Source organism: Engystomops pustulosus, chromosome 6 (assembly GCF_040894005.1).
Source record: "Engystomops pustulosus chromosome 6, aEngPut4.maternal, whole genome shotgun sequence".
In the NCBI taxonomy this organism is placed as follows: domain Eukaryota; kingdom Metazoa; phylum Chordata; class Amphibia; order Anura; family Leptodactylidae; genus Engystomops; species Engystomops pustulosus.
The window spans coordinates 144,231,477-144,255,590 of NC_092416.1; the positions used below are offsets into that span (position 1 = coordinate 144,231,477).

General features: G+C 41.5%; 1 protein-coding gene across 7 annotated transcripts in view; it reads left to right on the forward strand.

Moving 5' to 3' along the window:
• The first annotated feature begins 2,250 nt into the window (after positions 1 to 2,250).
• The window catches only part of SRCIN1 (SRC kinase signaling inhibitor 1), a 269,365-nt gene continuing 247,501 nt past the window's right edge, over positions 2,251 to 24,114 (forward strand). For 2 of the 7 annotated variants that reach the window (XM_072111569.1, XM_072111570.1), the window contains exon 1: positions 2,252 to 2,534. In XM_072111569.1, coding sequence (XP_071967670.1) covers positions 2,513 to 2,534 — 22 coding nt within the window. In that variant the 5' untranslated portion in view covers positions 2,252 to 2,512. Of the gene's footprint in view, positions 2,535 to 24,114 lie in introns of all 7 variants that reach the window. The other 5 variants (XM_072111572.1, XM_072111573.1, XM_072111574.1 and 2 more) reach the window with 4 other exon arrangements.

Below are 24,114 nucleotides of genomic sequence, written 5' to 3' on the forward strand. Positions count from 1 at the left end.
TAATATTATTAATTTGTATAATGTTAATTAATGTTCATCAGTCCCCACTTATTATATATACCCATTATAAATATTGTGCCAAATGTATCAGTCTGTGATCAACAGAATTCTGTCATAATTTACACCAAGAAAAAAAAACATCTTGTTTCAGCACCCCCTAAGACACAATAAACTCATTACTTATACCTGAGTCATAGAGAGTGACTCACTGGTTTTGCCAGAATGCTCAAGTTATTTCTTTGGTCCTGAATGTTGGATCTGAAATATATGATCTACCTTTGGATGAGTCATAATTTGAAAACAAAATTGGAAAACTCCTTTAAAGTAACCTGTCACCAGGTTTTAAACCATTTTTCCCTAGAATTCCCTTTTCACATGAGATGAGTCCAACTTACTGGTTACAGGAGAATCCCCTATCTTGTGTTCTGTAGAACATAATGGGGCAGATTACCCGGTGCATTCGCGATCCAGTGGTGCCTTCTCTGTGGAGGATTCGGGTCTTCCGGCAATTCACTAAGGTAGTTCCCCCGATGTCCACCAGGTGTCGCTGCTGCGCTGAATTCCATCGGAGTTCACTGAAGTTCACCAAGCCAGGCCGGGTGCAGGTAAGCGCATGTCAAGCGAGACATTTTTTTAAAAAAATACGGCGTTTTTTCTGAATTCGACAGGTTTTCTGACGTCCCCGCCCCCCGATTTCCGTCGAGTGCATGCCGGTGCCGATGCGGCACAATCCAATCGCGTGCGACAAAATCCTGGGGCAATTCAGGGAAAATCAGCGCAAATCAGTAATATTCGTGTAACCAGTTGGAAAAATGCGATTTGGGCCCTTAGTAAATGATCCCCATTGTGGTTATAAAGACAGGAAAACATAACAATTATGAGTAAAAGTAAGCGCCACTCTCTTGAAATTCCTTCATATGTCTAAAACCAGGCAAGGATGCTCATTAATAAAACTAGTATCCAAGAAAACAGATCCTATTGTATAACTTACAGGGGTTGTCCCATCATAGTAGGTTAGGCCCTATCCACAGATATCCACAGTGATGGGAACCCCATGTATCACAATGTATCCGATGTATCCGATGTACCCCCATTGCACCCCAAGAGGACTGGAGCAGCAGGTCATGAATGCGCGGGCTGCCCTACATTCACATGAACGTGTGCCCGCCGTACCGTAGCATGGTGGGCACACTTCGGCGCTGGGTAGCGGAGGAGGGGGTGAGCGCCGTTCACCACACCCCTCTCTATAGCGTAGTATGGCGCACGGCGCCGTATTACGGGGAAAGATAGGACATGTCCTATTGTCCTATCTTTCTCCTGGGTAAGGAAAAGTACGGCGCCATGTGCCCATTGCCGTCTATGGGGGACGTATATACTGTGTATATACGTCAGCCATATATACATCCCCCATACGGCCGTGTGAATGCAGCCTAAGTCTTAAGGCCACACTCATACCATATTTGACAGAGCAGGAAATCTATTGGTCCCCTCACTGCCATATCTTTAAACTGTATTGGCATCTTGTATTGACATCAGTACAGTAAGAAACATCTAAAGGGGGTGTAGGTAGGTATACCACGTCTCCTTGCTTCTGAAAACCATCACTTTTATAGCAAACAATCTGAAAGAGTGATTGGTCTTCTATGTTAAAATGTAAATTTAGGTTTCAAAGGTCATTTTGCAACTGTGCAAGTTTTGTTTTTTTAACAATATAATTTACCTAATTTAGTTATTTTTGTTCTCATCTGTAATAAATACTATGATTTGTAATGTGCTATGGAATTTGATGGCCCTACATAAATAAAGATTATTATTATTATAAGACTTCTAATCAAAATTTTTTTGCCTGAGCAAATCTCTTACTAACGTCCATCACTGGAATATTTTAGAATTGTAAGAAAAGGGATCATGTCTTGTCTTGTTTATCATTGGATCAGGACATATCATTGTGTGCTGTCAAACAATCTGGACACACAAGATCTAGTTAAGCGCTTGCCTGTGTCTCAGGTATTAAAGCCATGAAGGCGCCTTCCATTGTGTCTACATTCCCACAAAATAGTCAATATTCATTTCCAGGCTTTTGTTGCATCATTATTTTATGGAGGTGGGAGGAAGCATCTGTAGGGAATCCCAGTGACCTGATGCATTTGTGTCATGTTTATGAATGACATTTGCCATTTGTCTCTCCCTCTTTGGTCCTCCCCTCTTCAGCTCCTGCCATTACATTGCCAATCATTAGCATAATGATATACCGGCATTTTTCCAGACACCTATCCGATCTTTAAATGTAGGATCCTTTAAGAGAGAGGGAGAGCAAGGAATGATCACTGCCCATTAATGTATCATGAGAGACTGAGCGCTTCCTGTTTTGTTCCCCTGCACATCATCACACACTTGCACACCCTCGCTCCGTCTCCTTCTCTCCCTCTCTCACATCCACACACCTCCCACCTCAATGCTTGGCTGGGCCTGATCGACTCGCAAGGAGAAAACTGGAAAGGAAGGAAGCGACATGGGCAACACACCTTCTCAAGGCATGTCACCCCCCCAAATTGTGCATCCATTCTTAAGTAGCAGGTATTTCTTTAATTGTGTGTTAAGCGGATGGGTCCCTCGGTGCGAAACAAGAAGTGGTGATGCTGCAGATGCTCACCTCTGTGCACAAGAAGACGGAGGCAGAGGGATGCCTTCCAGAGGACCGGGGCGAGATGAACATAAAGAAGGAGGCAGAGTAGCTTTGCTTTAAGGATGCTCTGACAAAGGAGATTGTAGCAGAGAAGAATGCAGAGAGGCAGCTGTCAGCATAAGGAGCGGGGAAGCTTTTTCCAGGGCTCTTGGGAACATTCAGCTCTCTGCCCTAGAAACTGTATGCTGGCAACATTATGTTATATACATACCAGCTGTAGAGATTTGTCTGCGAGTCTTTGGGCAATGTGCGTGTGTCTTATTGTTCTTCTGCCAGTATTGCTAATTAAGCAGGGCCACCGAGGCTCCAAGGGGCAGCTTAATAATGCTTCTTCCATTGAACGCTGTCCAGCAGTGTGTTTTTCTTAAGAAACCCATGTATAACAATAGCTGAGCTATCCTCGCAGATCTACCCTTATACCAGCACAATCTCTGCATTGACGTCTTTGCTGTTTCCTGCATTTAAGGTTTTGATATATCATATAAAAATGTACTGCAACCTTAATAGCCCTAGATATATTTATTGGATTTCTACTTCTGTGTTAAGTCTGGATACAATGAGTTTGTGACTGTATTTTTCTATTACAAAAGCCCTTTGTGTTGTTGTGATACAGTGATAAAACAGAGACATCTGTATAAAGGGCGTTAAGATTGAGAGATGTTTCTGAGCAGCGGAAGACCTGTGGGGGAAAAAAAATCAACTTCTCGTGTCTAAGATTCAGGTTGCTCTATGACCCAGTTTACGGTGTCACCTTGGACTGCAAGCTCTTGAGACCATTATGAATGAATGGATTATTTATTTATGCTCGGCCTTGTTGACATCAGTCTGGGGCATGCTGGGTGATTAATGCGTAGAAAAAAAGAGTGTTGCTTTGGTAAAATGGCCTGTAGGTCGTATATACCAAATGCACTGACCTCTTCTGGTTAACTGTTCCGATTTACACATTAACCCATTGTGTCACCATTGAAAGCTACTGTGTATTGTTATGTTTCTGTTTCCTTTCTCCCTATATGTGCCTCAAGGGTATAATGTGTGATGATTTCTATTTGTAATGATCCATTTGTATGGATCTATCAATATTTAATACAGAAACCTGTAAACTAATGGACCTGGTTGAATGAATGCAAACAAGCTATGACTGTTTGTGAATTGAATATAGGGGTCACATTTATGCATTGATAACATTTTCTTATAAGTCATTTTATCTTTTACTCTATGACCTTGGTGTAAAATGTTCTGCATCATCTATTTCACTGTCAAACATTGTATATATGAGACAGAGTAGACCGAGTACAGAATTTCCTGTGTAAGCAATTTTTAGAAATACCGCTCATACCTGCTGCGACTTTTAGCTTGGTTTTATTGGATTTATTACTTCCCTGTCTGTACTATACCATATCAATTGTAAGGTTGAAATTGATCCATCTCAATCTCTTTCATCAAAGTGTATATAAAAGTGTGGTGTATCAAAAAACTTCTACACATGGGTATGGGCCCCAACAAACCTTCCAAGCTTGAAGTCCATGCAAATATCCAGAGTCTGTCTTGCTCCTAACTTCTACCTGGGTTGCCACCCCAATGTCCTGCAGTCAAGGTTGAACCATCCAATCTATAAAGTGTGTGCTCATGGACCATTTCTCAGTCAGATCCCATCCTCAGTGACTTACAACACCCTGAGGTCCCATTCCTGGGGTCTTCAGCCTTCGAGGCTTTGAAGCTACTCATTTAAGGTCCTGCTGTACACTAGACGCTTATGCTCAATCATTGAGTAGTTTTCCATCCTGCCATGTCCTGAACACTGATGCTAAACTTGAACTAAATGGTGCATGAAAGTTGGTGGGAATGGGATTTAATGCTACTCCTTGTCCAGGAGAGAAAATTACATGCTCATTAATGATGGTTCTTGACTAGTTCTTGACCACCAAACATGAGAATTGGAGTCCTGTTCCCAGGAATGAATGAAGCTGTCATTTCCTATGCCACATAGCCTAGTGCTAGTGGGACCTTTGTACTCATGATAATTTGGGGGTTTCAGGTGAAGTCGACCACCAATCAGCATGTTATCCAGTACGTAGGTGATAACAATAAATCACGTGCCAAGCCACACAATTGAAGCTGAGCCGTCTAGGCATCTTGGCTGAACAGTTAAGCCATTTAACCGTACATTTATTTTTGGAAAAGCAGGGGTAACAAAAGCAAGAAACAAAACAAGTGTCATTCAGAGTACTGAGATTAATGGGACATATCTATCAGCTGCTTATTCTACCACAAGGCAGAGGCATTGTGCTCACACCTTTTCTTTCTCCAGGATTTATTCACATGATGTTCATCATGTTTAATCATTTCAGAGCATTACATCGATCAACCCACTGCAATATTACTAGGCCTGCTCATAAGAGAAATGCTTTTGCAAGATGTTAGAATTTAATTTCTCTCTAAGAGAACATTAGATCAATACGAGCCGGGGCCTCACATCTGTATATTTTACATTGTACTTTGTGATCTCAGACCACCGCCTATATATAGTAGTAATGTAGAAACTACTTTGGCACAGAAATTTGTCTTACTGGAAATCCACCACCACAATCTAAGTAAATGACCACGGGATTTGACGGATACTGTATATCGATACTGTAAACTGTGGAAAAAAATTGCTGCAAAACCACAACAGAATGCAATTTTAATGCAATTTTTCCAGCTTAGAGCTACAGCTTTAGCTCTTACAACTTACCCTTATTAACTCTTTTTGAATTGAAGCCATCCTTGCGTTACTCTGTTTACTGGAATTTTGTATTTTAAGCCTCCCTGAACCAGGGAAAACAGAATGCAGGGGCAACTTAAGGGGTAACATAGTATAACATGTTCACAACAGTGGTCAGGTCCTTTCATAGTAAGGTTGGCTGCTACTTAGACTGAGAAAAAGTCAGAATTTTCATTTAAAGGGATCAGTTAAACTAACACACACTAACTAAATATCTATTTGAAACTGCTATTATACGGCACTACAACTATCCCTATATTGTTCCTCCCCATGCTTGTAAAGTACCACAGTTGGTTCATAATATTGACTCATCATCTATGCGTATTTTTGTTCTTCCTCCATCTTCTCAATTGAATAAGGGCACACCTTCCCTTTAGCTGAGTGACTCACTTCATCAACCTTATGATGCAGGAATTCATTCCCCACTCCAGGCCAAATGACCTCAGCCTTAGGATTTTTGTCTTTCTCAAACTCAACATTGTAGGATATGTTGAACTTGACAGACATGCATCTTTATTTCACCTTAATCTACTAATACATTCAGTAATGATAAGGCTTAAAGGAAATCTTCCATCAAAATCTAGAAGGATAAACCAGGGGCACTTACTCATAGATCCAGGCACTGTGACTGTGGTAATCTTCTTATCTTTGTTATCCATGGCCTCCTTCCTTCTAAAATAAACATTTTAAATTATGCTAATGAATCTGCAGCATGGAGGGGCTCTTGCACTCTCCCCTGCAGAGGAGCAGGGTGAGACATCTAACAGCATGTGTAACTGCAATACCGAGGGGCTCTGACAACACCCTGAGAGCCTTTCCAGCTCATTAGCATATGTTTAAAAATTGATTATAGAAGGAAGGAGGCCATGGATAGTAAAATCAGAAGATTACCACAGTCATTGTGCCTGGGTCTACGAGTGCCCCTGGTTTATCATGTTTGATTTTGATGGTAAATTTCCTTTAATAACCAAAGAAGAATTTCATATGTGGAGAAATTTTACTTATACTTTTCTCTAAAATGATATAACTAGGTATACTTGTAGTGTAGAAAGACAAACAATAGGGTGTTGTGTGCCAAAAATTGTACCTCAAAAAAATAATCAGCACTGCCTCACATGGCCTCTTGATCAATTTGGCCAGTCTCACAATGTACCAGTTGTTAGAGGACGGGGGTGGGTGGGGGGCATAAGTGGGTAAAGGGACAGTCTTTAAATATTTTTCTTTCTACTGTACACGATTATTGACACCAGGAGGTTAAGTGTACAGTATATATCTATACCTGCTTTGATTCCAATAAAAGAAAAACTGGTCATTTCCTCCATATGAGGTTCGCTGTTACTGCCCTGTAATTGGCTGCCCTTGTAATTACATAACACTTCCATAACTCTTTTCTACACAATAATATTGTTAATTGTGCTACAAACCAGCAGATCGCTTTATTATCACTAATTAGGTCAAAGCTGCACAAAAAGGTCCATACACAGAGTTATAGCAAATGCAGATATTATTATAATGACAAAAAACTACAATCCTGGAGTGGACAGGTTTTATGCTTTATCTAATTTCCAACTATGGCCTAAAATATGTAACATTTTTGTAACTTAGTTCTTTGACCCAAGTCTCATTATATAGGACCTGCCCCTTCCTCTTCTTATATATTTGTTTTAGATCTATTATTGCTGTGTTATGTCTGTTATTCTTCCTAGCAATGGCACCAGAGAACTATATCCACTGCAGCTCCATCCAGGAGACCTATCATATTATTCCCTACAGCCAGAGCTGAAGTGGACTACTAAACAATTAAGATAACACAAAAACATTCCATATTTTCAGTATTGCGCATAATTCAATAACAAGAATATCATGCAGTTATGTTACAGTACAGAATGAATACACACAGTGAGGTCACAGTGCAGGGTTTATACACACAGTGATGTCACAGTACAGGGATAATACACACAGTGATGTCACAGTACAGGGATAATACACACAGTGATGTCAAAGAAGTGGGATAAAACACACAATTTTGTTACAGTACAGGGATAATACACACATTGATGTCACAGGAATGGGATAATAACCAGTTTTTTTACAGTGCTGCCGTAATAAACATAGTGATATCACAGTACAGAGATAATAAACACAGTGGTGTAACAGTACAGGGATAATACACACAGTGTTGTCACAGTACGGGGATAATACACACAGTGATGTCACAATACAGGGATAATACACACAGTGATATCACAGCACAGAGATAATATACAGAGTGATATTACAGGACAGGAATAATACACACAGTGATGTCACAGTACAGTGATAATGCACACAATGATGTTATAGTATATGGATAATACACACAGTGATGTCACAGTACAGGGATAATACACACACTGATGTTATAGTACAGGGATAATACACACAGTGATATCACAGTACAGAGATAATACACACAGTGATGTCACAGTACAGGGATAATACACACAGTGGTGTCCAAGTATGGGGATAATACACACAGTGATGTCACAGTACAGGGATAATACACACAGTGATGTCACAGTACAGGGATAATACACACAGTGGTGTCAAAGTACAGGGATAATACACACAGTGATGTCACAGTACAGGGATAATACACACAGTGATGTCACAGTACAAGGATAATACACACAGTGATGTCACAGTACAGGGATAATACACACAGTGATATCACAGTACAGGGATAATACACATAGTGGTGTAACTGTACAGGGATAATACACACAGTGATGCCACAGTACAGGGATAATACAGACAGTGATATCACAGTACAGGGATAATACACACAGTGATGTCACAGTACAGGGATAATACACACAGTGGTGTAACTGTACAGGGATAATACACACAGTGGTGTCAAAGTACAGGGATAATACACACAGTGATGTCACAGTACAGGGATAATACACACAGTGGTGTAACTGTACAGGGGTAATACACACAGTGATGTCACAGTACAGGGATATTACACACAGTGATGTCACAGTACAAGGATAATACACACAGTGATGTCACAGTACAGGGATAATACACACAGTGGTGTCAAAGTATGGGGATAATACACACAGTGATGTCACAGTACAGGGATAATACACACAGTGATGTCACAGTACAGGGATAATACACACAGTGATGTCATGATGTCACAGTACAGAGATAATACACACAGTGATATTACAGGGCAGGGATAACAAACACAGTGGTGTCATAGTACGGGGACCACTGCACAGACCAATTATTTGTGGCTTGTGAAGACTTATGTTATATATAGTTGCTAATAGAGGTTCACACTTCATATATCTCATATAGTAAGTGTGTCCTCTGCAGGGCAGATACACTGTACACTTTACAGCAGCAGCATGGTGTCACATCTCTGGGGCATACATTCTAATCCACAATAACATTGACATGGGTTTGGGATTTTAAATGCAATACATAGGGTAAATCCCATACAGTTATGCAGTCACATGGTTAATGTAGGGGTGTAGGGATGTTGTATTTCCAATGGAGGTTTCCTTTAAGACTTTTAATGGATTGCACCAAGTCGACATTGCCGGGCACAGTGCTTTGGTATCTCTGGCACTTACATATAAAGTGACTAGAAGTTCTGGAGATAGTCAAGCGATGTGCCCAGCAAGTTTTGACATCCCAATAGCATTGAATGGACTCATGTTCGACCTGCTGCTCTATTATTGAGAACAAGTCGTCTGTTCACTGAATTGCTGGATTCCCACACGGGGATAATACACACAGTGATGTCACAGTACAGGGATAATACACACAGTAATGTCACAGTACAGGGATAATACACACAGTGGTGTCAAAGTACGGGGATAATACACACAGTGATATCACAGTACAGAGATAATATACACAGTGATATTACAGTACAGGGAAAATACACACAGTGATGTCACAGTACAGTGATAATGTACACAGTGATGTTATAGTATATGGATAATACACACAGTGATGTCACAGTACAATGATAATGCACACAGTGATGTTATAGTATATGTATAATACACACAGTGATGTCACAGTACAGGGATAATACACACAGTGATGTCACAGTACAGGGATAATACACACAGTGATATCACAGTACAGGGATAATACAAACAGTGATATCACAGTACAGAGATAATATACAGAGTGATATTACAGGACAGGGATAATACACACAGAGGTGTCTTAGTACAGGGATAATACACACAGTGATGTCACAGTACAGGCGGTCCCCTACTTAAGGACACCCGACTTACAGACAACTCATAGTTACAGACGGACCCCTCTGTCCACTGTGACCTCTGGTGAAGCTCTCTGGATGTTACTATAGTTCCAGACTGCAATGATCAGCTGTAAGGTGTCTGTAATGAAGCTTTATTGATAATCCTTGTTCAAATTACAGCAAACATTTTGAAACTCCAATTGTCACTGGGACAAAGGAAAAAAATTTGTCTAGAACTTCAATTATAAAATATACAGTTTCGACTTACATACAAATTCAACTTAAGAACAAACCTCCGGACCCTATCTTGTATGTAACCCGGGGACTATCTGTACAGTGATAATGCACACAGTGGTGTCATAGTACAGGGATAATACACACAGTGATGTCACAGTACAGTGATAATGCACACAGTGATGTTATAGTATATGGATAATACACACAGTGATATCACAGTACAATGATAATGCACACAGTGATGTTATAGTATATGGATAATACACACAGTGATATCACAGTACAGGGATAATACACACAGTGATATCACAGTACAGGGATAATACAAACAGTGATATCACGGTACAGAGATAATATACAGAGTGATATTACAGGACAGGGATAATACACACAGTGATGTCACAGTACAGTGATAATGCACACAGTGATGCTATAGTATATGGATAATACACACAGTGATATCACAATACAGGGATAATACACACAGTGATATCACAGTACAGGGATAATACACACAGTGATGTCACAGTACAGTGATAATGCACACAGTGATGTCACAATACAGTGATAATGCACACAGTGGTGTCATAGTACAGGGATAATACACACAGTGATGTCACAGTACAGTGATAATGCACGCAGTGATGTCACAATACAGTGATAATGCACACAGTGGTGTAATAGTACAGGGATAATACACACAGTGATGTCACAGTACAGGGATAATACACACAGTGATGTTATAGTATATGGATAATACACACAGTCATGTCACAGTACAGAGATAATACACACAGTGATGTCACAGTACAGGGATAATACACACAGTGATGTCACAGTACAGAGATAATACACACAGTGATGTCACAGTACAGGGATAATACACACAGTGATGTCACAGTACAGGGATAATACACACAGTGATGTCACAGTACAGTGATAATGCACGCAGTGATGTCACAGTACAGTGATAATGCACACAGTGGTGTCATAGTACAGGGATAATGCACACAGTGATATCACAGTACAGAGATAATACACACAGTGATGTCACAGTACAGGGATAATGCACACAATGATGTCACAGTACAGAGATAATACACACAGTGATGTCACAGTACAGGGATAATACACACAGTGAGGTCACAGTACGGTGATAATACATACAGTGATGTCACAGTACGGTGATAATACACACATAGATTTCACAGTGCAGGAATAATACACACAGTGATGTCACAGTACAGGGATAATACACACAGTGATGTCACAGTACAGGGATAATACACACAGTGATGTCACAGTACGGTGATAATACATACATAGATTTCACAGTGCAGGAACACTGTACATAGTAATATTGCACCATCTACACCTTGACATAATAAATGCTTCCTAAATTGAAAGGGGCTCCTATGGCTGATTGCCCCAAAGCTGTTTCTATGCCTGGTACCCTATTACACCCATGATTAAATCAATATCGTAAATTGTGGCCGGTCATGCTCTCCTGCTGGCATAAAAGTGGTTTTAATAGAGTCCCTGTAAAAGAGTTAATAACATGTAATACTAAAAGAACCAACACCCAGCAATCTAATCACTGATTGTTCAGTGAAAATCTTTAAAGGTTTAAGAAAAAAAAACTATAAAATCAATACATTTAGCTGTCCATCTCTCCCTTCTCAGATTGCCATTGTAATCACACTTTCATGACCATGTTACTTAACCCCTATGAACTTTGTAGAAGGTCGTCACTGAGGGACACGTTTTTCTTTGACTTACATGATTATCTGTCAGTACATATATATGTAATGTCCTCTCCTCTATAATAACTATATAATGTCCAGGCTATGGTGTGATATATTCAGTGCTACAATTCATTTACCCCTCATTATTTACATTGCTCATGAAGTAATCAGCAGAGACGCCGTCTCCTCCCTGGATCAGACCAGACACAAAGGTTTTTTTTGACATTGTGGTACATGGTGGGACGGATATCAGAAATCCTTCAATTTTGAGAACAAAAGACATTGTTGTGGTCATTATTGCTACAGTAACTGGAGACTGCTGTGTGTTTGGTACAGTGATCAGCTTTGTGCATTTTACAGAAGATTGAAGACAAAGGAAGTGTGTCTGAGGGATGTCTGAAAAGCCATCTAGTATCCGTAAAGGGCACTAGCTCCCTCCTGATATTTATACATACATACGATCAGCATCCATTAGGAACATCTTTGTTACCAATAGCATAATTTTAGGAAGGATCAAGGATAACCTGCTAGACTCCAGAACTGGAGGATCATCAGATTGGGAATTGTTCTGACCTAAAATGGGCCTCCAAGGTCCAGCATAGGGCAACCACATGAGGAGGGGCTTTTGGAGTCAAGGGTCTATTTCCCATGGGTGAAATGAAATACACTTCCGCTATTAGACCTTATTGATGATATGTCCTATGTGTACAATTACATGTAGGCATGACCTGTATAGATAGAGGTTGAGTCCTCTGGCAGGCCCAAGGAAACCTAGTTTGGTGCTGGTGAGAGAAGTACCTGTTCATATTGTGGTTCAACTAGGACAGTCTGTATTTTATACAACAGTTGTCCTCTCTCCTGATATGTCTCTTTTAGTATATACTTGCCTTCTCTTCTTCCATTGTAACAACTGTACAGCATCTTTTCTTATACCTTTTTGGAGGGATCTTTCTACCACAAATGTATAAGGCAGCAATCAGAGATCTAGGGAACATAGAAGAATTGCTACAGAAAGTATATTGGGAAATTGTATATGTTTTCATTAATAAATAATGGTTATTTGCTGAAACTGGACAAAACACCTTTAAGAAACTAATTACCAGAACTAACGCAGCTGTAAGAGAAGATGCAGTCTAGTTCTCCTGGCTACGAACCACACGTGGGTGTGATGTTCTGCAGGAGGCTGTTTGACTGACAGGTCAGCTGCCTCTCTGAGCAGGGCATGCTTGCGGTCAGCACAGATTGGTTTTTGGGGCAACATCTGATCACTCCTTTTGTGACTGCTTATTCATCATACCTGTGTCTGTTATCGTATTTGACTTTCTGGTTCCTGTGGGATTCTCTACTGTTATTTTTCTGTGATACTGACCTTTTGTCTGACTACTTTTCTGCCTGATGATTTTGTACCTTTTCGCCATATTGGTTGTCTTCACTCATCCAGGATAGGGACCGTCGCCAAGTTGTTGCCAGCAGTTTAGCCCAGTGTTGACAGGGCAGGAAGACAGGGGCAAAAGTTGTGGGAAGCTCAAGGCTCACACTTCTTTCTGGTCTTAACAGCAGCACTGCTTTTTTTATGTGGTGCTAATGGTATTGCATCTCATCCCCGTTTGAGTCCCATTGTTTTTGTAAAGTTTTTTCTGCAAGATGTGAGCAGCTTGGAAGTGAATTGTCATTAGCCTTCACATTAGTCACATTCTGCATTATAAAATCACATCTAAAAATAAATATTACATCAAATTGCATTACTTACTCAACAAAGTCTATGCTGTAAAGGTATAAGGTATTGTCTATGGTTTACATTGCAAAGGTCGCTACATTTCTGAAAGTGGGACATTTATACTTATAATTATTAAAGGCCATTTCAGCGGATTGACGGAAGAAGAATAATGATACCGCTGAAATAGAGAGAAATATACACAATGCTGTGGAAAGAGCCAAGGTCAGTATGCCCAACAGAGGTGGATGTGCTATAGTATGAAATCCATTAGTATTTTATAACAGACTATGATCCACTGCACAGACCAATTATTTGTGGCTTGTGAAGACTTATGTTATATATAGTTGCTAATAGAGGTTCACAATTCAATCTCATATAGGAAGTGTGTCCTCTGCAGGGCAGATACACTGTAAACTTTACAGCACGGTGTCACATCCTCTGGGGCATACATTCTAATCCACAATAACATTGACATGGGTTTGGGATTTTAAATGCAATACATAGGGATGTTGTATTTCCAATGGAGATTTCCTTTAAGACTTTTAATGAATTGCACCAAGTCGATATTGCTGGGCACAGTGCTTTGCTATCTCTGGCACTCACATATAAAGTGACTAGAAGTTCTGGAGATAGTCAAGCGATGTGCCCAGCAAGTTTTGACTCCCCCCATACCATTGAATGGACTCATGTTCGACCTGCTGCTCTATCAATTATTGAGAACAAGTCCTCTGTTCACTGCATTGCTGGATTCCCATGATCGGTTTGGTTCCGGATAACATACCAACTTGGTACAACCTCTCAAGCAAGACCTTCAGTGGAAACACAATGCAACTACGCCCCATACACATAGTATGATTTGCAGCTATAGATACTGCTCTTTCTGTTTGCAGTACAGCCTCTCATCTTCCTTATAAAAATATTCTCTCTTTATTTTCACATATTTACCTGCTTTCAATCCCTGCTAACAATCCCATGATACCAAAGCAAAGCATCACATGATCAGCCAATGATAGAACTATGTATTTTCTAGATGATTCTTTCCATCTATGTCCTCTATACCATAAATCATACCTGTGAAGGGTGACATATACATCTCCATAGACCCACGTATAGAAAGTATGTCACTGGAGGAAGAATCACACCGCTACTAAGCAACCATCCGAATGTGATATATAGATATGGTGAGAGACGCCAATAAGCTAATTCATTTCATAGGGAATTCTAGAAGCTGATGTGTTAGCACCATGACATAAATAGTATCTTTCATTGATCCCATTGCAAAGCAGAGTAAGCCTCTGTCAAAATCTGATCTGGAGCTCTGCTTGGAGCCTCCATCATAGATTGAACTAAAAATACCAACCCATGATAAAAACCCAAAACACCTCCGTGGAAATTATAGGGCACTTTTGGTATCAGTCGGGTTGGTATACAGTACCTTTGGGATTTTCATCACTACATGGCAGAATAATGGAAATATCTAGATGAGAACATAGCCTAAGTGATTGCATTCACACAGGTTACAGCACTTCCAAACTTTACTAATATCCTAAAATGAGGGGTATAACTACAGGGGTAGCACCATAGCAGTCACTATGGGCCCCACAAAATCAGGGGTCCCTTCATCCAACCTGACACTTAAGAATGGAGGGTGTGCACCATTATATACATGTTATGCTGCACATTGTACAGCATAATATGTATATAATATATATGTGATGTATATAAGCTGTATATGTGTGTTTATCTGTGATGTGTATGGTGTATATATACTATGTTTGTATATATGCTGTATGTCTCTATATGGCACTATATGTGTGTGTATATGTGATGTGTATATGCTCCATATGTGTGTGTATGTGTGTAAGTGTGTATACATTTGTGTGTATGAGTGAAGAACTGTATGGTTACAGGAATATAAAGGGGTGTGTGCATATATGTGTATATGTGTAATATGCATATATTTAAGCGGGAAGGGGGGCCCCATTCTGAAGTCTGCTATGGAGCTAGTTATGCCCCTGACTAAAAGCTATTTGTGAAGGATACCGTGATCTTTCAGACCCCTAAAGGGTACGCAAGGTCACTTAGTTATCCTTTTTAGACACTCCCAGAATGCACGGGTTCTGAGAGGTGCAGGACGTGATTTAGGCCCCTTCTCCACTGGCGTTTTTCACGCGCGAGTTCTGCGCGTGCATTTGACGCTCAGAACTCGCATTGCACTCTGTCCCATTGTATTCAATGGGTCTTTCTCCATTTGCGTGGTTTTCAACGCGCGTGCTTGCGTTCGTTTGCACGCGCGTCAAAATCGCAGCATGCTCTATTTTTGCGATTCACGCGCATTTTTCACGCACCATTCAAGTCTATGGGGACGTATCAAAAACGCATTGCACTCGCAAACATTGCAAGTGCAATGCGAGTGCAATGCGTTTTAAACGTAAGGGTTGCTAGGTGACCAGTATAACAGTATTTCCCCTGCTCGCGAACGATCATTTAATTAAAAAAACACAATGAAGAACAGTGAAGAATAGAATAAAAACAGTGAACACAGTGAACACAGTGACCACAGGATCATTTAAGATAAAAACACAGTGCAGAACACAGTGCAGAATAGATTACAGATGTTCGGCACATCTGCTTACTTGTCGGGAGATACGCGCGGAGCGGTGCGAACAAAATAGCATGTGAAGAACAATATATATGTGTGAAGAAGACATTGCAGATGTATGGAAACATCTGCAATGTGTTCTTTACACACATATATATTGTTCTTCACATGCTATTTTGTTCGCACCGCTCCGCGCGTATCTCCCGACAAGTAAGCAGATGTGCCGAACATCTGTAATCTATTCTGCACTGTGTTCTGCACTGTGTTTTTCTCTTAAATGATCCTGTATTCACTGTGTTCACTGTTTTTATTCTATTCTTCACTGTTCTTCACATCTGCTAACTTGTCGGGAGATAATATACGCGCGCGGAACAGTGAAGAATAGATCGCAGATGTTTGCAACTTATCAGAAGACATTATTTTTCAATTAAATAAAACATTTTATTCCCGAACCTTGGTCCCTTTGAAAAAGTCCCATTGACTTAAAAAAACGCGCGTGAAAAACGCACCGAAAACGCAAAAAAACGCGAACAAAAATGCAACAAAAACGCAGCAAAAACGTCAGTTTTTCACGCATTGCACCCGCACGTGAAACGCAACGCTAGTGTGCAAGAGGCCTTAGAGTTGTCCACACAACTTACGGATATGGCACAACAATAAATCACAGCTAAGAATGGCTATAAGACCCCTTTCACTAGGCTCAGTGACACAGAACCTTATCAACCCAATTTAAGCTGTCACCAGTTCTCCTTTTATATAAACCCGGTCCATAACGGGATTATATAGGATGAAGAACCAACCCCGTAGCATGTATATAACTGAGAAACACAGACATTTGGGGTTCGTGGATCGAGATAAAAGAGCAACACAGGTTAAGTTTCATATTTAATTGCCTTAAGGGCACACTAGACAATACAGTACACACAATTAATATATATACAGTCAAACAGAGTACAAAATACAAAGATAGCACTTCAAGTATCAGCAGTTCAGTAAGTTGGTTACTTTGTGTTTGGGCCAAATGAAACCTGACAGTCCACACCTTAAGTCCTTGCTCTCCAATTGATGTTAAATGGGTTCCCAGAAATACCTCTGCCCACCCCCAGGAGGGGTGATGGGTCCCTCCTACCTGGTATTACATCCAGAACCTTAGAGAAGCCATAGCTTCTCAAGGGGAAGAAGTAGGGTCCAGGATCTGTTATCATTGGATCCGGCTGAATCACTAGATCGCAGTGATACTAAACCTGACCCATTTGCTATGGTCCTATCCAGAGATATTTAGATTTCTGGACCCGAGAATGCTAGAGCCCCAGTAATTGGGCCCCTGTGATTTCCTGACAATAAAAAATCCAAAACTGTAGTTGCCCTTGGACTGATATGGATCATAACTCCATAACTGTCCCTATTCAACGTATTGGTTTAAGAGTTTTTATAACTCTTTGTCTCCTGTTTGAAAATGGGGGGAGATCCATGGAGACGATTCAGCTGCGGAGATTCTTTGAGTGTTAGGTAACGCTCTGCTAGCTCCATTAGGCTAATTACACTGAGGCCTGGGGGGAAGTGAGGGATATGGGTGGCTTGATGAACAGGACAATATCTGGCCTGTGAATCTCCCTTGTACCTATATGTTCATCACACTATTGCTGACATTATTCCATCTAAAATTCAACAGTCAGCCTCCTTTATGGAAAACGTGGAATTTTGACCAAATGTGGGGTCCTGATATTTAAGGCCAGGGACAAGGGATGCTGCAAAATCGCTGGTGATTTATAGCCTCAACATAGTGAATGAGATTTCAACAACTATCCACATGCTGTGTACAGTGCTAAATTGCAGCGGATTAATTGCCATGTCTGCTGCAGACCATGCACTGTGTACATTTTGCATCAGACCTGTCCTGTTTGTCCCTAGGTTAAGGGATTCCCCACACAGACTGATATGTAATTGGATTTCTGCTGTCAGACAGGGCTGCATTGCTGGCAGAGAACTGCTTCCCCGTCACGCTATGGGTATAGAGGTATATGCTGATACTACCATTATATTTATATTAAGTCAACAGACAATAGAACATTTTGTCCCTAAATAGATTTCTGTGCTCAAGAAGACAATGCCACAATAATTCTACTGCTAGAAGACTTTTGCTGACTTGATTGTCCAGATACATTATTACATGCTGAGACACCACCTCCCAGGGGCAGATATTGAGAAGAATAAAGTAATTGTCTTTGCACATTTATTTTCACCTTGAATGACCTTCGTAAAAGAACAATATAGAATTATAAAACAGAAAATATGTATGTAATATTAAAATGTAAATATATAAAAAAATTCAATAGCAGAATACGAGGGATGCCAAAGCACAAAGCTGGTCCTGTGTAGTCTGTACAGTAGGCTTTAGTTGCAGAGAACTTTGTGGGGGGCATTTATTATTAGCGTTGCAGAGTCTATTATTGTGCTGTAAATTACCCTGGGGTGTTAGATTGTGGTGTTAAAGCTTAAAGGAAACCTACCACTTGAAGTGGCAGGTTTCCGATGGCAATACCGAGCACCAGCTCAGGGTGAGCTGGTGCCGGAGCTTATTTTAGTTAGTGTTTTAAACCGCGGTATCACGGTTTAAAACACTTTTTAAACTTTATAGCCGGCGCAGGCAGGTACGCGCTCGACGCTTACCATGCGCGTGGCTCTCATTCACTTCCTATGTAGCCGCGCGCACGGTAAGCGCCGAGCGTGTACCTGCCTGCGCGATACCGCGGTTTAAAACACTAACTAAAATAAGCTCCGGCACCAGCTCACCCTGAGCTGGTGCTCGGTATTGCCATCGGAAACCTGCCACTACAAGTGGTAGGTTTCCTTTAATGAATTGGCATGTGACTAACTCCACATTCATGAAGGTGAAGCAAAACTTGATAGACCTGCTTTTTGCTGGTCTGTGTGCTAAAAATTGTGCCCAAAAATTTTTTAAGAACCGCAAAGTGCAGGAAAAGTGTCAGTATTCCAATCCAATCCGATCAAAACAAAAAGGTGTGAGTGTTGGAAAAACAGCAATATTATTGTCCCTGTGTGTGGTTAGGGGGAAAGGGTCTTATCTGGATTCTGACATTTATGAATCCTCCTAAAAACGTTTCAGTCGAATTCTTTTGGGATTGTGCTGTTCCCCTTAGTTGTATATGTTGTTATTCTACTGTTTACATAACTGTATTTTGTTCTACCTCCATTATATGTGATATATTGGGGCTATGCTGCCATCTGCTGGTCAGGATGCACATGCGCTCCCTCTGCTTGTTTTATAAGTTTTTTCTAAGTGGGAGTGGTTTTGGAGCCCTGTCCCTGGTTATTTCCTGTGGCAGCCATCTTCGGTTGCCTGTAACTGGGAACACACGTGTTTTGGGCTACAGAAGCATCAAATTCTGACCAGCAGCTCAGATCTCTGTATTACAGAAGCGTATATCATCTTCAAGACTCATCAATTACCAGCATCAACAATCTCAGAGCCACACAACACTGTATCTGTGACTATCGCTGTATCTGAGGTAATAAACCAAGTCTTGCTTCACATCACTGATTACTGCATCTTATCTCCTGCATCTGAGCTCTGGTCCTGTCTGCTCCATATTCTGGATACGAAGGTAGGAAAGTTTCCCAGTTACTATCTTCTAGTCAGTTACACCTTCAATCGCCTTGTGTGGGGACAGAACAGTCAGAATTTGTCTTAAAGCCCAAAATCATAGTCAGAAATATCTTCTGCAACAAGTTCATGTGCAGTGACTCTGCCCGGCTATATTACATGTCTGGACAAGCCTCAGGGGATGCTCAGTGTATCTGTAATATCCCATACATGCAGCAAGGTCTTCCTCAGACCATCCTCCTACTAAGAGACTTCCTGGACATATCTCACGTTGCTGCAGTCAAAGAGATTTGAAAACACTGCAATTTACTGAAATTACCCTGGGAATATTATTTGGGTGTCCCACAGAAGCTGTGCTGCGATTTTTAGCCCCAAATCAAAAACTTTGTTTTCTTAAAGAGACAGTCCACCTTACACCAAAATGGCTGAAAAAGATGTGGAACAATTTCCCAGTGATAAAACACAGCAAAGACAAGCTGATTCGGATGATTTTGAAGAGCAGGAAAAGGAAGTCGCACTTTCAGCAGATGAGATTGCACGACCAAGACGCTTTCTCAAACCGTCACTGAAGGTCATTGAAAACTATCACACTACAAAAGATGAGTTCTGTGATAACCTGGAAGATCTATGGAAGCGAGTTACCTCCCTCATGTCAGGCTTTCAATCCCTCAAAGGTAATGCTGAGAGGTTACAAGACTTCGTTACAAAGCTAAATACAGCGCACGAAAGATATAAGCGACTTCTGGCAAAGTACGTCACGTTCTTAAAAGACTGTAATATTGATGAAGCCTTAACAGAGCTGAACAAAGCAGAATCAGTAGACAGAGAAAGAGACGCCATGGTGCAGAATGCTAAAGCTAAAGCGGAACTCCATATCTCTCATGTACAGGAGACTAGATCACACGCATCAACTTCATCCAAACATTCATCACGAACATACAGATCATCCTGCTCAAGAAGCTCAGTCCTAAGTGACAGATTACTAGAGGCCCGCATAGATGCAGAGCAATCCAAAATAAGACGTGCCTTCAGAGAGAAAGAATTAATGGCAGACGCTAAGGCTAAAAAAGAGAGAGCAGAAGCAGAGGCTCTGATAAAGACTCTTCAAATAGAGATGGAAGAGGAAATCGCATTAGCCAAAGTAAAGGTACTTGAGCAAGCATTGAGCCAAGGTCTTGATCCAGTTTGCTCGCCACCACAGGAAACAGACAATCCAGTTGATCGCACCAGTGATTATGTGCTGAAACAGTCATCTGCAGCGCTCCCTATTCTCAGTACTGTTCAAGTTGACAATGCTGAAACATACAAGTCAGCTCTACCTGAGGTTCCAGTGCTGTCCATAGCACCTGCACAAACTAATAATCTTCACCCTGTTGTATCTTCTCATGGACAGTTATCTCAGCAAGATGGCTATCAGTTATTTTCTGGCCTACAGCATAAGCAGCGGTCATCAGAACTTCCAGAGGCTAAACCACAGCTCAACCCTTCAGCGACCTCATTCTACCCAGGAACATCTCACCCTTTCACGCCAAGCAACCCATACGCCCAAGGGGTACCACGAGTTGACACGGCAACAAGCAGTGAGAAAGCAGATATGTCTGAGTTTGCTAGGTATATGGTTAGCAGGGAACTGATCAACACCAGTCTCTCAAAATTTGACGACCGTGCAGAAAGCTACAGAGCATGGAAAGCAACCTTCAAAGCTGCCATCGCCAACCTTAACCTAACCGCAGAGCAGGAGCTTGACCTCCTTGTCAAGTGGTTGGGACCAGGTTCTACAAATCGCATCAAGAGCCTCAGGACTGTCTATGTGGGACAGGCAGAAGCAGGTCTTGCCGCTGCCTGGCAGAGACTTGAACGTACCTTTGGCAGTGCCGAAGCGATAGAGAAATCCCTATTCAAGAGATTGCAGAACGTTCCAAAGATTAATCTCAAGGAGGTCAACAAGCTCCAGGACTTAAGTGATCTGCTTATGGAACTGGAACTTGCCAAAAGAGACCCTCGTCTATCTGGATTGTGTTATCTGGATACTGCCCATGGGGTGAACCCAATTGTCACAAAACTACCATACAGTTTGCAAGAGAAATGGGCAACATCAGTCTCAAGATACAAAAGGACACATGATGTCACCTTTCCCCCGTTTGTTCATTTTTGCAAGTTCATCGATGAGCAGGCCCAGATGAGAAACGACCCCAGTCTCGACTTTCTGGAGTTCAACACCGCAACTGCATCATCAAGGTATGAAGGCATCACACAAAAACACAAAGACTTTAAGAACAGTGTGAATGTTAGAAAGACCAACCTGCCACCACATGCAGTAGCCACTGGCAAACGCCATACTAACTCTTCAGGAGACAAATCCTTCAATCGTGAATGTCCCATTCATAAAAGGCCACATTCGCTAAACAAATGCAGAGGATTTAGGTCCAAACCCATACAGGAACGCAAGAAAATCCTCACTGAGCTAGGAGTATGTTTTAGATGTTGTGCTTCATTGGAGCATATGGCAAAGGACTGTAAATCTGCAATTGAGTGTGAGGAGTGTCACAGCGACAGACATGCCACAGCTATGCACCTAACCCCACTCACCAGAGATTCACCAGCTGTAGTTACCAGTATTCCTGCTCCAAGCCATGGCGGGGAGCCCCAGAAGCCTGCTAACTCTACCACAGATGTTTCCTGTTCATGCTTGGAGGTATGTGGAGAGCACCAAAGAGACAAATGTTGTGCCAGAATATGTTTAATCAAGGTTTACCCAGAGGGGCAACCAGAAAGGGCTATAAAAATGTACGCAATCATCGATGACCAAAGCAACCGGTCACTAGCGGGACCTAAGTTCTTTGAAGCCTTTGGAATCAAGGGACCTGCAACACCTTATACTTTAAATACCTGTTCAGGTAGCATAGAGACTTGTGGAAGAAGAGCACAAGGATTCATCGCTACTGCTATCAATGGGGACACTGAGATACCTCTACCTACTTTGATTGAATGTGACCAAATACCCGATCACAGGGATGAAATTCCCACCCCAGAAGCTGCATTTCACCAACCACACCTAAAGCACCTGGTCAGTGTTATTCCACCTTTGGATATGGACGCCGAGATTCTACTTCTGCTTGGCAGGGACAATCTAAGGGTACACAAGGTGCGTCAACAGTGTAACGGTCCTGACTATGCCCCGTATGCCCAGAGACTAGACTTGGGATGGGTAGTCATAGGAAATGTATGCTTGGATCAACCAGGAGTTGACTCTTTTAAGACATATGTGTGTGGGGATGGACGCACATCTTGCATCAAGCCATGCCCTCATCACTATAAGGTGAAAGAGAAACATCCAGACCTCATACAGGTGCCTGAGGTCATTCCCTCCCCCTATGCTGATGACCTGGGGAGATCAGTGTTTCTCACAACTAAAGATGACAATAAGGTAGCCTTGTCAGTAGAGGACAGAGAATTTATCAAGATAATGGACAGTGGGTTCTCTAAAGATGAAACCAGTCATTGGGTTTCTCCATTGCCCTTCCGAGCTTCCAGGGCAAGACTCCCAAATAACCGGGAACAAGCTTTGTCTAGATTCAACTCTCTTCATCGTACTCTAAACAACAAGCCTGAAATGAGAGAACATGTTGTAACCTTTATGGAAAAAATATTCCAGAAAAACCACGCAGAACTGGCTCCATCCTTAAAGAAGAATGAGGAGTGCTGGTACTTGCCTTCATTTGGAGTATACCATCCGCAGAAACCTAATCAAATTAGGGTTGTGTTTGACTCAAGCTCCAAACATCAAGGTATATCTCTTAATGATGTACTTCTCACAGGTCCTAATCTGACAAATAATCTACTCGGAGTCTTGATAAGGTTCAGGAAAGAGACTGTTGCCATCACTGCTGATATAGAACATATGTTTCACTGTTTCCTAGTCAGAGAGGACCACAGGAATTTCCTGAGGTTTCTGTGGTACAAGGACAATGACCCCAGCATGGAGATGGTGGAGTATCGCATGAGGGTACATGTATTTGGGAACAGCCCTTCACCTGCTGTAGCGACCTATGGCCTTCGCAGAACTGCTAGAGAAGGAGAGTCTGAGTATGGAACAGATGCCAGAGACTTTGTTGAAAGGGACTTCTATGTAGATGATGCACTCAAATCATTACCTACAGAAGAAGCAGCAATTGATTTACTCAAAAGGACTCAAAACATGCTGTACCAAGCTAAACTGCGATTACACAAAATCGCTTCAAATAGCCTGGCTGTCATGAGAGCCTTTGAATCAGATGACCATGCACCTGGATTCAAGGACATAAACTTGGGACTGGACAGTCCACCCTTGCAAAGAAGTTTAGGCCTGAGGTGGGATCTGTCAACTGACTCCTTCGGCTTTCAAGTAAGCTGTGCAGACAAACCATTCACAAAACGTGGTGTCCTGTCAGTTGTAAACAGCCTATACGATCCACTGGGATTTGTAGCGCCT